At 46.1% G+C, this 18,077-nt stretch overlaps 1 protein-coding gene across 1 annotated transcript in view; it reads left to right on the top strand.

Annotated features, from left to right (window-relative positions):
• The window catches only part of TRMT2B (tRNA methyltransferase 2B), a 152,302-nt gene that overhangs the window by 102,135 nt on the left and 32,090 nt on the right, over positions 1-18,077 (top strand). Inside the window, exons 7-8 of the mRNA XM_085607724.1 lie at positions 3,389-3,535; positions 4,107-4,201. Of these exons, the coding sequence (XP_085463850.1) occupies positions 3,389-3,535; positions 4,107-4,201 (242 nt within the window). The remainder of the gene's footprint in view (positions 1-3,388; positions 3,536-4,106; positions 4,202-18,077) is intronic.

The following is an 18,077-nucleotide window of genomic DNA, read 5'->3' as shown; positions in this document are numbered from 1 at the left end:
TTAACGAAAATTGAGGGGTATGTGGAGAGGCCCCCTCCAGGCTCAATCATGAGCTCTCCGGCCCGAGTGCTGTGCTGTGGGGGCCCCCTGGAGCTTGGGGGCCCCCCCACACAGCGGGGGTTTGTGTTACGCTCCTGCAACAGACTGCAATCCGTGAGACAGGCCTATGTCATGGAACACACGCATGATCCATGTTCGCCTATGACAAAAAAAATCAGCATTAGGGTTACAGACAACAGTTCAGCTGGGCACTCAGGGTAGGGGGTGCACCCTCTTACCATGCAGATAACATTTCCATCCCAACACGTGGGAAACAAAATGGAGAGAAGGGAGGCAACAAATAGAAAAGAATAAGTGGCAAACCGAAGGTCTGTGACAGCAAACAAATGTGGCTATTCTGTGAAAGGTACCATCTCTGTTCCCTTGTGGTCCAATGTCGTTTACAGGTGGGTGATGTGAGACTCTCCTGAGACTTCTGGGGGAAGTTCGAACACTGTAAGAAAATCCACCAGCGGCGTCTCCTTCACTGTAGGAATAGTATGGCAAAAGTAATGCCACTGACAGAGTCTCATCCGGTTTTAGCACTAAGTGCAGAAATGGGAGTTTTTTTATTACATTCCACGGAAAGAGTCATTTCATATATTTATTTAATGACTTTTCTGCTTTCTCCTACTTTCTATAACATGTCACTCAAAGTGTCACACATAAGGTACTGAAATGTCATGCATAAGTGTATTAAAACTATGAAAATCTCACACATACGTAACCTGAAAACTTGACCGCTATGCTGCTGTTAAATGCATTTGAAACACCAGTAAATGCAGTAAACGAATGCTGATTGGGCAGGATTTTCAACGCCCAAGGCAGCGTCCCCTTTTTGTTGGTCATCTTAGAAAGCGTGAAGCAATGTTTGTAAAGAAGCTCGGTAGATACAAGGCATATGCAGCTGTAGCCGTTCAAATAAACGGAACGGATTTTAGGTCCCCGGTGAGGTATAGAAACACCTACTTGGCAATAGTTTTGTTCCAAACGGGCCGCTCTAGGCTGCAGCCTCAGATCCGTGACCATCGACTGGTGTTCTGGCTGATGGGTGCTTGGCAGGGCGTCAATGAGCTAGGTGTTACAAGCAGAAATACTCTGAGGTAACTGCAGCTGCTGAGTGAAATGTACATTGGCAGATGACTCCCGTATTTGTATTTGATTGTGGTTGAAGTGTGCGGCGTTGCGAGTAGTGTCAAGGGAGAGCGCTGTAATTCAGGCATGGCATTCATCGCGTGATACCTGCGTGAAGAGGAATCTAACGCTGCAGAAGGTGAAGACCGGGAAAACAGGGTAAAGATGCCAACTGCGCGTCATGATCCACGCTACAGATGCCATGCAGTCCGTGCACTCTCACAGTCTGCGTGCACACTGCCCTGACAGAGTCGCAGTGTTTGCAGAGATGCTATTGATCCATGTAAGATACAGCTGTGGACCTACTAAACATCTGTATGGTAGACAGGGTCTCACTGGACTCTTGCTTTTCACCCTTGCTTTGCTTTCTTTCTGGTGTTTCATACAAGCCGGATTTGTCCAGCTTGGAAAGTTCTGTTGAAACAGTACAGTACCTCGAGGGTCCTGAATACTGCACGGGTTTCCATGAGAATAGCCTGTGTGAGGGTTGTATGCTCGACAGTGTACTATGTATGTCTGATGAAAAGCAAGTCCTGAAGAATTCATATCTGATGAATCCAAATTCACGAAACCTGTATTTGTAGAAATACTACTGCTTTGAAACAAGAAAAAATAATGAAAAATTGCACAGACCCAGTATTTTAAGCTGTGGTTTGATGTCATAACGAAGTTAATTTCGAGGAAACTCAGAATGTATACAGTTTCTAAAATTGAACGAATAAAAATATAAATGTAATTAAAATAGTTTTACTGCAACAAATGGCTCAGGAGAAGAGACAGTGAGCCCAGAGCAGAGAGAGGCAGACACGGCTTGGAACGAGAAGTCTCACAGAAGGATAAATATAGGAAAGAAGGACAGCCCTAAGAGGGGAAAAGAGATGTGGTGGATGCCAGGCCATGCAAGGAAGGCTTTGATGAGGGGGGCAGGATTGGGCACTCTTGTACAGATAAAAAAGATACGAGCAGGGTTTAAAGAGATGAGGAGGTTCAGCAAAAGAGAGGAGGGCTTCAGCAGCTTCCACCAAAAAGGTCAAATAGAGCAGAGGATGAAAGAGTTCCAGGGAACAATCAAAGTTGATAAACAATTTTCCCCTTGAAAGGTTTTCGGCAGGTGGGATTTTTCTGTTTTGTAAATATAATTTATTAGAGTAATTTACACAAAAAAGGTTTTGTCAGATAGGACTGTTCAAGGCAGGATTTTTCAGATCTTCTTTTCACCAGGACCTCACAGATCTGTTCAATAATCATCAAATTATGAGATAACACTTATACAATCAGAAGTATCCAAGTGTGAGTTCTTGATAAAATGAAGAAAGTGATAACATTGGTAGTGCCCAAAGCCATTCTCCTAAAGAATAGCGAAGGGGACATTCAAGCCTCACTGTCAACTCCATTATATGAGGATAAAAAGCAATTTGCTTTATAAATGTTTAGCATTACTTCCATAGGTTTTTATTGCTTTAGCACCCCCAAATCAGCCTGTGACATCAGCGTGCGTCTTCTGAATACACAGGATCGCCTGTTCCATTTAACATTAAACGTTTCAATAAGGAAAACCAATATAACAACATTGAAACCCTGAGGTTGACTCAACCTTTCTATCCTTGAAGTGCTTGCTCCTGCAGCTCCAAGGGACAGAGGAGCTCTTTTCAGGAGAGAGAGTAAAAGAGAGAGAGACCTAAATACCGGCAGAAAAAGAGGAAGAGAGAGAGAAAGACGGAGACAGAACAAAGAAAACAACATCCTTTTATCAGAGCGATCAGGGGCGCGCCTTGCTGTCCAGTCATGTTTGTTTTGCAGTATTCTTTCAGCAGCTCGGCTGCAACAATTGGTTTTTCATCCCCCTCTGATCTGTGTTTTGAATTGAGAGAGTTGGCCTTTCAAAGGTGTAATAATGAGGGATGAGATGATGGCTCCTGATCTTTTATTAAACTGCTTCCGCAGAGCTGTCTGTCCATGAGCTCGGGGAGCATCCATGCAGTAGATGAACAATTCTCAAGCTGCTGCCAACAAGTACCTTGTCTGCTTGTTTAATATGAGCGTGACATAAGGATAGAGAGTTGTACAGACCTCTGACTGTAGGGGGTGTTTTGAATAGAAGTACAGAAAAACAATTGTAGGCAGAACATGGTCTTTCTTACGCTCTAACAGCAGAGAATGTGGCTTGAAGTCTCCCTCGGTTTAATGCCTGTGCTCATCTTTTTTCCCCTCACAGTTATACGAGGAGTATATCAAGCTCTCGCCTCTGGATCCTTGCTTACTGTTTCATCAGGGTGGGCACTGGCGCGAACTCACCGTGCGCACAAACCGCACTGGAGACACCATGGCTATAGTGACTTTCCATCCCCAGGATCTGAGCCAGGTAGGAACATTGCCCTGTCAAGGGATCACATGCATAGTCAGTGGCAGCAGAAAGAGACAGCCATGTCTGCTTTGCCTCGCCCGCCCTTCATCCCCACCACAGACACCAGTGTCAGCCTCCTCCAGACTGGATATCCCCTCTCCTCTAAAATGATTTTGCTATTCCGCTACCACCCCTTCCGTTCTCTGCCTTCCTTTCTCACTTACCTCCTTCTTTACTTCTGAACCATCTATTACTATCTCGTTTACACAAAGCCATCTACCTCAGCACGTATGCCCAGTTTACATACATTCTCTTTTTTATATCTCAATGGAATGTGGTCTGCCCAAATGGCTTCTTTCGTGCAATGCAAACATGTTGCTTTGAAGCTATAGAATGATTGTTTTTTTCTTGGGAATCATGCTTTCTTTCAGATGTTTTTCCACAGACATGCGTATTATGCTTACAATGAACAGCCTAATCTCTGGACATCAATATGGTACTGGGGCCAGACACCAAGTTCCGGCAATGATTTGTACATTCCAGGAGCTGTGGTGATCACTCATACAGTGTTGTGTCCTCTCGTTGACAGGAGGAGCTCTGTGCTCAAAAGGAGTCTTTGAAGGAGTTTTTCACCCGTGGACCTGGCGCAGTTTGCAATTTAACCTCCCTCTATTTCCAGGAGAGGTAAGTACACCTCTTATAGTACAGGGTGTGTAAATCAGACTGTATGTGCTTTGTATCAGTGGTTATGCCGTCGAGTTAAACTGAACAGCACGTTTTAGCTCACAAATTCTTACCCTGAGGATCTGAAAGTTCCATTTTATGGTGAGGTTTTCACACAGTCGATTGTTATGCAGAGGTACAAAGCAGAGACCGATGTGGGTAGGGGAACGGCGCACCCATGCTCTATTACTTTGATCATAACAGTTCCCATACTTCTTATTTAAAAAAGCATTCCTGAATGGCTGAGAAGAAGGGTCTCCTCTACAGTGAAGTGAGCGAAGGCAGAGGCAGCTGCAGAATTAAGAAGCCTTCTCTTCAGGGTGCCCACTGCCTGGAAGAAATGTACATGTGTGCAATTGCTTAATTGATGGAATCTGAAATGTGTCCTTTTTATGGAAACCTATAAAGAAAAGCCTCACACTAAAACACAACTTTTGAAAGCACTGTAAACATGTAAACAATCTTTGTGCGCATTTCGCCACAGCGTGTTGATACTGTGTGCAACCTTATATCGGATGTAATATATGTTTTAAACTAAGGACACATATTCACAGCGCTTTTCTGACCGACACATTCGAATCAGTGGCCATCCCCTTACACCCACCTGAAGTGATTGCATTAACCAACTGAGCTTTCCTACCAAAAAATGTATTTCCCACTGATAAATTCAAGTTGCATTTATTTTTCATTGATGGTGTGTGCATTATATTTAATAAGCTGTTAGCTGTAAGTGAAAGGTCAACAAAATAGAGAATATTTTTTTCTTTTGCCCACGTGTCTGATCCCGCCTCCTACTCTTGCTGTCCCCGCCCCCAGTGTACTCAGGATCACAGATCCCATACTTTCCTTTCTTCACTTCGATCTCTGGTACAAGGTTATGCTTTTTTGTTTAAAAGGCTAAAATAATGTATTTTCTTTCTTTGCAACAGTATGTGTTATCATCCCTAATTTCTGATCCTTGCCCTCTGTTGGCTGATGTGGATGTAGGCCTTCAAAACTGCTGCTAAAAATAGGTACTTGTTCCTTCCTAATCCACTTTTTTATAACTCACATTAAAACCAAATTGGGTAATATCAAAATGATATTTTTGACTACAAAACACCTTTTGGTCGCTTCTTATGAGTACAGTACATTAAAGTACATATAAGCAGTTACTCGGTTATTAAGCATAGATGCATAATAGGTGATTCAGATGCTGGAAAAAGTGATATTATTTTTGATAACGTTTACATGATCTGGAAGAATCTTAGTCCATAGAAAGATAAAACAACATGGGCAAACATACCACAGCGTCTCTATATTTTGCAGATATTAATGAGAAACATCTGAGTTTCAAATTACCCACTTGAATATAATAATGTATATAACAATGAAGATAAATTGTAGGACATAGTGGAGAAGACCACCCTGATACATAGACTGCTTCCAGCTCCACTGAAGACACACGCAATCTCCCAGAAATGCAAGACGCGTATAGCGCACTCTGACCTCCCCCTGGTGGCACTGAAGGAGAGATGGCAAAAGGATCTTAGAAGAGGGGAGCAGGGATGTCGATACCCCAGAGATGTGGCCATTAGGGCTGGGTTCTTCCTGGTCCAGTTCAAGATTCTCCACAGGGCATATTTTACCAGAACTAGGTTGCTTCGCATGAGCAAGGTAAACAGTGACAGATGTCTGAGGAGCTGCGGTCAAGTGGGTACTCTGCTTCACACAATTTGGGATTGTCCGAAAGATATGATCATACTGGGCGCAAGTGGAGGAAGTGTTCACGTGGGTGGTGGGAGAAAACATTGCCCTGACCCCTGACTCCCTGGGACTGTGCTGGTGAGATGACGCTGTCAAGATATACACTGCTATTCTGCAATGTGGCCCTGATTGTGGCCAAAAGAGACATAATAAGGCTGTGGGGCAGCCCAGAACTGCCCAGCGCGAAGGACTGGATACAAAACATGGGCTGTTGCATGAAGATGGAATAAACAGTCTCCACATGCTGAGGGTGGAGGTGTCTGGAAGGCTTTGGAAAGTTAATACAATTGTTGAGGTATGATGGGCCAGTGTTATGTAGTGCCTTGAAAATGTGAGTGAGGAATTTCAATTGTGCTAGTTTCTGAATAGGGAGCCAGTGGAGCTCCTTCAGGTGGTGTTATGAAAGTGTGGTCTGGGTGTGTAATACCTGGCATCTTTTGGCGTGTTTCCCCAGTCTTTTTGCTTTCTGACATCCCAGTCTTGACTCTGTTTTTGCTGGTTTAGTGTCTCTGCACACTTTCTCTCTCCTGTTTAGTCAGTGTTAAAGTGATAGTGCTTGTATAGTAAATTGGATTATGGATTGGTGTTTCCATGATTGGCATTTTTGATTTACTGGTAAGTCCCTAGTAAAGTGCACTGAGAGTGCCAGGGCCTGTAAATCAAATGCTGCTAGTGGGCCTGCAGCACTGTTTGTGCCACCCACACGAGCAGCCTTTCAAAGGGTTCTCAGACCTGCCACTGCAGTGTCTGCGTGCAGGTTTTACTGCCATGTCGACTTGGCAAGTGCAACCACTTGTCAAGCCCTAACCATCCCTTTTTGTACATGTGTGCCACCCATAAGGTAGGCCCAAGGTACCCCAATGGGCTGGTGGATCAGTGTATTTGAAAGGAAGGACATGCACTGGTGTGTGTGAAATGTCCTGAAAGTGAAATACAGTATATTTCCTTTTTCTCTGCTGAAAGGCTATCTGTCCCATTAGATAGAATGGGAAATACTCTGTAACATTTTGCAAGTATATCTTCCTATTGGGACAAGATAGAAAAAAGAAGTTTAGTAAGCCTAAACTCTGAATGTAGAAATGCATCTTTTAGTAAAGATGATTTTTATAATCTGTGTTAGAAATTAGCACTTTCAGAAAGTAGGTATTTTCTTGCTTAGCCATCCTGTGTTCCTCTGCAGAGTTGTGGATTGACTGTCTGGCTTTGGAGTGACCGGGGCTGAGGATGTGCATTCTCTTCAGACAGCCATTGGAGGGGGTGGGGAGTTCAGGGGCGAGGAGTGGAGGGGGGGTGGGTCGAGGTGTGTCCTTCCTTTCCTGAATGAGTGGCCTGGGCTGCATTTAGAGTTGTGGGAGAAGATTTCCTTGCACATTAAAGGGCCTGGTCTGCCTTGAACAATGCTGTCTCCATCTCCTGCTGGGAAGCTGGGCCACAGAGGACCAAACTGGTTTGGACTAAAAACAGACACTCTCTGCTCAAGAGAACAAAGAGAAATGCATTATAAACATTGGTGCCCAGAACCTTGGAACTCACTTGAATCAAGGAACCTGCCAAGAAGAAGAGCTGGAAGAACTGCTAGGAGGAGTATTTCCCCTTTACTGTGTTCTTGCTTTACTGTGCTGGCCTGCAGTTGCTGCTTCTGCCTTGGACAGTGAAAGGACTGGACTGAACTTTCTCTACTTGTTGCTGTGGGCTTGAACTACAGCTTGCCTCCTGTTCACAAAGTCTGAGTGACAGCAAAGACTTCACTTACTCTGGGTACCGCCTCTGGAACCGTGGGTTTTAGTTGACACAGAGGAGGAAAGCAGCCGACACCATCATGGACACCGCTGCAGGCTCTGTGTCCTGAAGGCACCGCAAAGGGCACCACCGCACTTCGCACCGCAAACCTGATTACAACGACGGCCCCCGTCGCCACCGAGCCGCTGCTTGCACCATTACCTGTGGGCACCGCGCTCTGACCCGCCTTGCTTCACTCCACTGTCCTGGTCTCATCGACGATGTCCCTGACCACGAAACCTGTGACCGCACCATGGTTTGGGGGCACTGCTCATAAGTTAAGCGACGCACCGCCCCGTCCCACACCACAGTCTGGGCCGACAGATGCAAGGTCCCATCAACCGGCACAGTTGCTTGCACCGTGACCTGTCAGCACCACCTCACTCTGCACCGCAGCCCTGGTGTCAACAACGCCACTGGACGAATGTCACCGAGCCACTGCCTGCACCACGACTTGAAGGCACCGCTACACGTCACATCGCAACCGCAAGGGTTGCCATGACCGGCCCGCACCGACGCGGTCACTGGAACCATAGGTACTGTTTACGAGTCTGCTGACACTAAAGCTGGTCCACACCGACGAGGTAGGCCTGAACTGTTGGATTCTGTTGTTTTCAGCACTGCGGTAGCTCCAGAAGGAGCTACCGGCTTCAAGGAACTGCATTTCTAAGTCATACTTGCAAAATCCATATTTTTGATTACTGTATATTGGTCTTTTATCGTTTTGGTCTTGTTTGCACAAATAAATTTTGGTTATTTTTCTAAAGCTGGTCTGCTGTCCTTTTGTAGTGTTTTCACTGTGTTACTGTTGGTTATGTGCAAATGCTTTACACACTGCCTCTGAAATAAGCCTGACTGCTTGTGCCAAGCTACCAAGGTGGGGAGCAGGGGTTATTTTAGGAGTGTATCTCCCTTATCCTGACTAGAAGGAAGGGCCCCTATTTGGACAAAGGTGCAAACCATTGCCAACTAGTGACCCCCATTTCTAACGGAGGTTGATATTGATTATTGCTGCCGAGTTCTGAATTGTCAGCAGCCTTCTGGTGAGTGTTTTGTTGATCCCGGCATAGAGGTTTTTCCCGTAGTCCAGCTTGCTTGTGACTAAGGTGTGGGTGACGGTTTTCAGGGTGCTGATCGGGAGCCATTTGAAAATCTTCTTCAGCATCTTCAAGGTATGGAAGCATGAGGCGGTGACGGCATTGACTGACTTGGGAGGTCATTGGGAGTTTACGGTCGATGATGATCCCAAGGGTGTGTGTTGGTCCTAGCTCTGTTGGTTATTAGGTGGAGTCCAACGGTGATGTGCCCTTGCTGAAGTTCATGATTTCGGTCTTGTCAGTGTTCAGCTTTAGACAGTTGGTCTTTATCCAGCAGGCAATTTCAATCATGCAGGCGTTAAACTTGACCCAGGTCCTGGACGTCTTGTCCACAAGGGAGAGATTGAGTTGCGTGACGTCGACGTACGAGAGGATGTTGATATTATGAGAGTGACTGATTATGTCTACAGGAATCATGGAAGGGAAGGTCTCTTTTTGTGTGGTCACCTCCTTTTCGATTGATGCAGCTGGTTTTTTGACTGTGAGAATGCACTGAGGCCTGCTAACCAGACCTCAGTGCCAGTGCCCCTACCCTAATATGCTTGTCGGATTGGCTTTACCAAATTGGAAATGGCTAACTTACCTGTAAGTCCCTAGTATATTGTTGCCAGGACATATAAGTTAGAGGGGTACCTCAGGTATTGCAGCACTGGTTGTGCCACCCTGGAGGTCCCCCAAATAAAACGAGTTTCCAAGTCTACCATTTCGAGTTGGTACAGCAGTCATGTAGTGCTGGCCCGACTTTGCCATTGAAAGCAGTGGCAAGGCATCCCCTTCCCCTGTGCATCTGTGTAAGTCATCCCTCTTGCAAGCCTACCGAGTCCTAAGGTTGGGTACAACATATGACACTGGCAGGACATGTAATTGACATGTCCTGACAGTAAAAATGCGAGACTGTCATTTTTACTGTGGAAGGGCATGGTCACCCGATTGGCGAGTGCAGGTTTACACGCTGACCTCTCAGCCATGCTTACTCCTGAACGGTGCAGCCAAAGTGTGCACTCTAAGTTATTAAACAACTCAGTATATTAAGATTGACTTAAATTTCAAATCTAGATTAATGTAACTTGCTGCAGTGTGCAGCTTTTACAAAGCTGCCACTTTGCCGCCCTTAAAACTGCTGCGCTTTCCCAGGCAACCATGGAGCCTGTTCCACGAGACAGCTTTCTGCCCTCTTGTGGAGATGTGCCAACAACTCTCTGGAAGGGGACCAATGAGAGAATGCAGGCCAGGGAGGTGTTACCTCCCTACTGCAGGAAACCACTTGGGTGTTAGCCCCAAAAGGCAGACTTCAAAGCGAAGCAGCCTTTGAAAGGGGAAATGTGTAACACTAGGATGGTGGACTTCCCCATTGTTTAGGTAGACAGGCTGTCATGGGGAGCAGAGAGGGGAAACCAGTTACCAAACCAGTTTCCCCAGGGGGCTGTGACCCTGAGGTAGGCACGCCCCTGGGTGGGCTAGTGAGATCCATACAACGAGGGAGGTGTCACAGAATCTTGAGAGTGGGTGGAATTGTACATCCTAAGATGGGCTGGTGACACACTCCACAGGAAGTGGTCACCAGATGGGAGCGAACCTGGTAGCCTATTGGCCACCAACTGCATCCTGCCCTGGGGGAATTTTCCGAGCATAAAGTGGGTACCCCTGGCACCCCGAACTCATATCTCAACTGAACTGGAAGGCGACCCAAAGAAGGACGGCCCTACTGCGCGAAGAGACCAGCAAAGAAAGGCGGCACCATTGAAAGCTACACCTCATGGCTAGCGAAAAGAGGAACTGTGCTTGCAGTATCCTGTTCAAGCAGAAGTCTCCAGAGCCCATCAAAACCTAGAGACTCTATGGTCCAGCTAACTGGCCTCCTGTTCACAGCACAGGGGGCACCAAAGCTGAAGAAGCCAGCTGGAGCAAGTTGGTAGCACCAATCTTCACACCGCTATCACTAATGCGGTGCAGCACCTGGTACCAAGACCCGACGCACAGAGTTGCACCTGAGTTCGCTGAACCCGGAAGTGCTGTTGTAGAGCTACTGGGACCCTCGGAGTACGTGCTATCGACTCAGGAAAGATTGGTCTGTGACCACTACTCCGGGGGACTGGTAGCCCAGTGGCTACTGTACTTCTGCCATCCTGCAGAGGACTTCGTGGGATGTCGACTCTGTGACCAGGACCGTCTCACCCAGCTCAGAGACCAAGGAGTAGTGACAACAAGACCCCCTTCGACCCCATTGCACCCACAGCATCATCGGAGCATCTTCAACATTCTTCATCCCTTGCATCAGGACCACTCCAGATGAATCCATCGCAGCCTGAATAAAGTGCCTGGAACTGTTTGAAGATTGCTTCTTTTATGGTGGTAATTGTTTCTGAGGGCCTTGCTGGTCCCCCTGACTAGCTCTCTACCAGAGTTGGTCTCCCCCCGCATTGACACTTGCCCACATTTTCCTTGAAAACGCTCCAAGTGTCAAATTCATTTTATTTGCCAATGCTAGTTCATAGTTGAATGAAATGCTTTGATTTATTATTTCTTGTAAATTCCATATCTCCCGAAACCTCCGGTGGACCTTTTTAGTTTTTTTGTCTAAAGTCTTATAAAAATACAGTCAATTCTGATATATTGGTGTCGGATTTCTTGTGTTGATTTTCTTCAATTGTTTTGGTGCTGTTTAAGTGCTTTACACCTGTTCCTTTGTGTAAGCCTTGCTGTTCAGAGCCACAGCTACCCAGGGTTAGGCTGAAGGTTAAAGAAACGAAAACTAGGGGTTGGAAAGTGTATTACACAGTTATGTCACACAACCACAAAATATAATACACCCCGTTTTTTCACAGATCATGTATGCGTTGAAGAGGGCCGGGCTCTGGAAGGATCCTTGCAGAACTCTGCCGATGAGGTCACAGGAGTCCAAGGTGTATGGTGCCAGGCTGATTAGTTGGGTCATCCAAGTCAGAAAAGAGCAGATCCATTGGAGTGCATGTCCGGGGATTCCGATGTTGTGTAGTCGTTTGATGAGGATGGGGTGGGAGACTATGTCAAATGCTGCAGAGATGTCTAGGAGGATGAGGGCTGATGTGTCTCCTCTGTACATAGTCATATGGATCCCATCCGTGGCAGCGATGAGGTCAGTTTCCATGCTGTGGTTGGGTCTGAAACCACCCTAAGTGGTGTTGAGGAGTTGTTGGTCGTTGAAGTATTCGGTTAGGTGTCTGATGATAATTTTCTCAAGGAGCTTAGTTGCGAATGGTAGCAGTGAGATCGTTCTGTAGTTGGCGAGCACTGAAGGGTCCACAGAGGGTTTCTTGAGTAATGCAATAATAGTTGTGTGTTTCGAAAAATCTGGGAAGGTCGCAGAAGAGGTGGAGGCATACAGAATGGCTGTGAACATGGCACTATTGGCTAGCAGTCTTCTTGAGTAGGCATGGTGGGGTCGGGGGGTCCATTAGGCCCCTGAGTGGATGGACTTCATGATGGTAGCAGTCTTTTCCATGGTGATGACAGGCAATGTGGTTAGCATTGGTTCTTTGGATAAGAATGGAGGCGGTTGGCGAAATCTGTTCGTCCGTTTGTTGGCTGAAGTTGCTGCAAATGGTGGTGATTTTGCAGCTGAAGAATTGAGAGAGATTGTTGCCGAGGTCCTGCGCGGGATTGATTGGGATTGACCGAGTTAGCGGCGGACGATGGGGATGTGAAATCTTTCATAATGGCGAAGATTTCTTTGCCTCTGTTGGTGCTGGCATCGATGCGGCCCGCCGGAGCTGCACGTTTGGTGGTCCGAATAATTTGGTGGTAGCGTCTCAGGGCGGATTTGGATGCGATCCTATCTGCTTTGTCCTGGCTCTTCTACATTTGTACTCCAGTTGTTTTCAGCGGTGTTCCATCAGTCTGAGTTCCTTTATGTCACAACTGGCCTGAGACCTGGATCTTGTTGTATTTTTGTGTTTTAGGGGGGCCCGGGAGTTTGTGCACAAGGTGATCCAATTGTTGAAACTCTTGATGGCTTTGAGGAGGCTGTTGCTGTGTTTGGGTTGGTGGGTGTTGAGAGAAGTGTTCCAGTCTTTGTCAGTAATGCTTTCCCAGTTTTGTCTGGCAGTGCTGCATGTGCGTTGGACCGGGACAGGGTTGCTGAACTTGACGAGGGCGAGGTCTGTCTAGTGGTGTGGGCTCATCAACTGGGATGTTGCCGAAATTGGTGAAAATAGGGTCCAGGAGGTGTCTGGTGACATGGGTCAGAGAGTGGGGTGTTGTCGGTGCAGTGAATGTTGGATGTGCATAAGTGCATGTAAGCTTACAGAAAGCGTAGAATGCTCTCTCAGTGTTGTGTAGTGCGGTGAGGCAGCAGCATGTAGAGCAGCAGCCAGGGTTGGTGGCATGGAGAGTTGCAGCATGGTAGTGGCGGGAGGGAGAAGCAAAAGGGCTCCTGGTGCTGTGCACGGTCCAGACGCAGACGGGCTTGCCTTTGGCATGCCAGCTATACGTCTGCTGTGAGTCCACTCTGTGGCAGCCATTAAGTAGGTCCTGAGAGGGGAGAGGAATTGTGTCACTTCCCTATGCAGATGAATGAGGAGAAATCCAGTGATGTCACTTCCTGAGCAGATAGATGTTGGGCATAATCAAGCCAATAGATCATCATTGTGCCACAGATCCAAAGGCATTCATTGCACAAATATTTTGAAAGTTGCTCTACTCACATTTTGGTAGCGCAACCCAAAATAAACACTTGTTTTGTCAGAGTTATGTAGTTGTCTAGGAAGTACCAACAATATCTGTAATACATTAAAAAGATAAAAAGATTTTAAAAAGTATGGAATACAAAATTAAAAATTAAAAGATAAAACTAAGTTGAATATTGTCCACTAAATTCTAGGGTGCCAACCATTAACACAATAAGTATCAGGCCTAATATTAGTCTATGCAGGAAGGTAAAACCTAAGAAAAATGACTGCACTGTAGTGAATCTTTAAGCTTGAGAAGGGATCAATGAAGTCCAAACTTTGAGTGAATCTGGTCGTTGTGAGTGAAGTGGCAATGTCGAGGAAAGAAGTTTATATTTTTTAACATAGAACATTTAGTCCATAAGGACTGGGTTGAAGGCAATGTCCTAATAGATGTACTCAGCTCCAGCTATAAATGGCAGGTCCTAGTGCTGAAGAACAATACTCAAGGCAAAAATCTTCAGATGGGACAAGGTGTCTTCTGGATGCTAATGCTCTGTGCATGATTTTGGGTCGGGTTGAAACCTCCAAGTGGTTGTTTCTTCTTTTGCAAGCTCTGTGGAGCTCAGAGAGGTCCAATGGGTGCTGCTAATGGGATGAAGTGGAACTGAGCTACACAGACCCAGACTTAAGTTTCCAAAGCTAGCTCTAGACTGTCTTTCACGCTTTCATTTTCTCTGAGTGGTTTAGATACTTCTTCAGGCCAGGCTGGCTGTAGGCTATGTTTCCCTCAGATCCTCCTGGGTGGTTCTGGTCCCTCGATGGTGCTTGAAACTTTAAAAGAATCTTTGTGGCAAATTGTACCACGCACATAATGTTAGGTGTAATAGCATACCCTGAAATTAAGTTTCATTAAATTAGTCATCATTAGTGCAGCTTGTTTCCAAGCTCATTAGTCATCATTAGTGCAGCTTGTTGCCAAGCTCCATAGAATGTGATTTCAGATCAGTTATGCTTCTTAATGCAGCCTCTGGTCTGGGCAGAGGCACGCAGATCTTGGCTTCGGGGAGCTGATGCGCACTTTTGGCTCCTCTAGCTCCTGGACAAGATATCTACCAGCAAGGCACAAAGAACTTCAGTCACTCAGCATTCAACAGCAAGTAACCATGATACCAAAGCAGACCTGGAATTGTTCTAGGCATGGGAGCCATGGCACGGCACTGGTAAGAAGTTTTGACATGAGCAAAGGTACCAGGTAAGGGTAAGCATTCTTCTTTTTTTCTGAATGGTAAAGTTGGGAATCTTCTTTCTCTAAGGCTTGTATGAGGCTATTCTTGTAGTCTGAAAAGGGACAGCTTGGCAAAGGAACTAGGCAGGGCACCTGTGGGGTTTAAGAGTTCTTCATCTCTCTTGTGGAAAGTGCTGCAGATTCTACAGAACTCTATGAACATCAGTCATCAACTACAGTGCAAACGTCGGCAGCAAACCTGTACTCCAAAAGAAATGGAACAGCTATTAAACCTTCTGGGAAAGACTGTGAGGTAGTGAACTGCTAGGAGTAAAAAATCTTCAGCACTGTTGTGGATAATATTGTATACTATACATGAATGACACAACAGGCAGTATGTTTGGTAGTCATCAACTACAGTCAAAACATCTATTATCAATACCAAGCTCATATTGTTATATCGGTTTGATAAATGGAGTTCTGACAGATACTTCTATCTGCAGATTCCTCACATGTAGAATAATCCCGGGCAGCAGAATGGATCCGGAAACTTCAAAGCTCTCACATCGCTGCCAGGAGAGTGCAGGCTTAATACCAACACATGAAGTTGCGTCATGTGACATCAATGAAGCCTTTTAGCGCCCACCCTGGCCCAACAATGTCAGTTCCCCTTTTTTCACACCATAGACGCAGATCCGGAACAAAGTAATGAGTTTTTCCTTACATGAAAATCTGTTACTGCAGTACCATGTCACCTCCTAAACAGTGGTGATTCAAGCCCTGTAGGGATTGAGGAACAGATAATCCATCACTGACCCACACACCATATACTTGTGGTCCTTGGGCTCTGACCACGATTCCCTTTCTTGCGTCTCCTGTCTGAGATACACCTTAAGGCCATCAACAAGCGCAACGCCAAGCTGTTTATGGCACAGGTCCACAATGGCATGCGGAGTCGTCATCATTCCAAATCACAGTCAATAACTCCATTCTCGCATTCACCTGACTTCAAATCGAAGAAGGACAGGAAGCACAAGACACATGGCAGAGAGAAATCCCCTTGATGACCCTGGTCTCCCACAAGATCTTCAGCCTTGGAGCCAGAGTTGATCATAGTGGAGCCATCCAACCCCATTCCAGCCGGTTCCAAGCCTGTTCCACAGCCGGACCCTACTTACGAGCCAACTCCATCGGTAACAGCTCTATCAAGCCTGGACCTCCAAGCGCCACATCCCTCCTTCTCAGAGTTTCTGGCGCTGCACCCCTCCTTCCACGAGTTCCTGACACTGGGCACGAGTTCCCGACACATCAGTGTTCCTCAATGCCATGTTCAGCATTTTGTCCAAGGCCTCTGACCCATTCTGGTATGCCCTGTAGTGTAGTTCCCTTTATGCAGGACCTACGCATTTGCGGAGAACATAAACTGTGGGCCTGGTGGCAGACTGACTCTGTACACCCCCACCGAATATGTTAGCCTGTTTTCGCATTAGCTAGCTCGTAGTGCTACTAGAATCTCCTGTTATCAGAGAGATTAGTTTTTGCAACCTCAGAACACAATAATCTCAGACTCATGGAAACAATATACTACTTTTCATCCAGTCACTCGTGCTTGCTTGTTTTGCTCTCAGAGAGATACAGAGAAGAAACAGTCGAGCATTTTTATAATAAGAATTTATTGTACCGTAGTTCTTCTCATGTAGAATAAGTGCGCTGTTACAACTGTAACACAGTAGCAGAGACATAGAACCAGCAGTACAGTGAATAAAAAGGGATAGTATTGTTCTACCATTTTGCAATAGTCACGAACATATACATGAATATGAAATGCATTTATAAAAATAAAGTGTGTACTCCTAAGATCCCGGACTAGATGTACCTAGCATGTGAGTAGGTGCTACAGAGCCTAAGCCTAAGAGCCTATGAGCCAAGAATCCCGCTACGATTGAGTCGAACCCCTATACCTGAATAGTGAGAGTGTGGGACTTCGTCCTGGACTTGAGCTGGACACCCCGCAAGGGATCGTCAGACCACTGTCAGCTGGAGCGATGTCATGCCAGAGCTGCAGCGTCTCTGGTCAGTGTGTCAGTCTTGAAGTGTCGGTTCCCTCCTGCCTTCTGATAGCAAGAGGTGCTGTATTTATACAGTCTATACACGTGTGTTACCCATTGTTCAGTATGAGGATGACGCTTGGGGGTTAAACCTAGTGCGTCGAAGGGCGAGGTGAAGTATGCCTCCAGGAGAGGGTACTCATCAATTATTCATATTTGCTAAGGATGACGTCTTAGCAATATCGATTGGGGAAAAACCCACCCTCGGCATGGAACTAGGTGAAAGGTTTAGTCCATAAAAGGCAGCAGTCCTTATAAGGCGTGATGTCCATATAAGGCATTCTGTCCTGATTTGGAGTTATGTCCTTAAAAGGCTCATTCATATGAAATAACGGGAGCTGATGTAGGGGAAAGTGTACGATGTTTCCTGGACCTATATTAGGGTACCGATATGAAATATAACAGCCCTTGAGTTCTGGACCACCATTCGCCCTACCCATATTCATGTCCATAGTGCTATTTGGCGCCTGCCCAATTTGTCACTATACTCAAGCTTTATGGGACAGCTGATTGCACTTCATGTCCCAGAAAAAAGGAGTGCACTTTTACAGGAAGGGTTGCAGGAGCGGCAGAATGCTTCTAGGCACAAAATCAAGTCAAACCTTGATACAGCAGAATTGGTGGGAAGATCAATGGGTACTTCATTCTCCATCAGACACCATACCTGACGTAGGACTTCAGGCTTTTCGAGCGATTTACAGGCCATTCTCATAGACTTACCCTTCAATGGTTCCTGTCTTATAAGAGAAAAAGAGGATACAGCTCTAGAAAGCTTCAAATACTGTAAAGCAACTGACCCACTCCCTGGGTCTTTAAAAGCTGCAGCCCTAAATAGACTACTGACAGTTTCATCATTTTCAGGAGTTTTCCACGGGCTTTTCCTTTTAGCAAAGACAACCGAACCAGCAGCAAGCTCAACAACCTCAGAATCATTTGGTCCATCAATAAAACCGTAGAGGCAGGGGTAATGGGCACAACTCCCTCCAGCCAGTCACCTCCTCCTTTTCCTCCCCTGTCCCTCCCAGTTATACAATCAAAGTTCTCTTCCCCTAACACACTTGGAGCCTGTAGACTGTGGGAGGGCGCGTTTCCTCCTTTCTGCTGACCTGGAATGAACTTGGATCAGTGGTTCCTCAAAATAGTTGAAAGAGGCTACATCATTCTCTTCCTTTGGGGCCCATCACACACCACCCCGATTTTCTCTCCCACTCTGGATCACCTTATCATCCCGCA

This window comes from Triturus cristatus, chromosome 5_2 (assembly GCF_964204655.1).
Source record: "Triturus cristatus chromosome 5_2, aTriCri1.1, whole genome shotgun sequence".
Classification (NCBI taxonomy): Eukaryota; Metazoa; Chordata; class Amphibia; order Caudata; family Salamandridae; genus Triturus; species Triturus cristatus.
The sequence above is the reverse complement of the archived record's forward strand: the minus strand, read 5'-3'. Positions and strand labels throughout refer to the sequence as shown.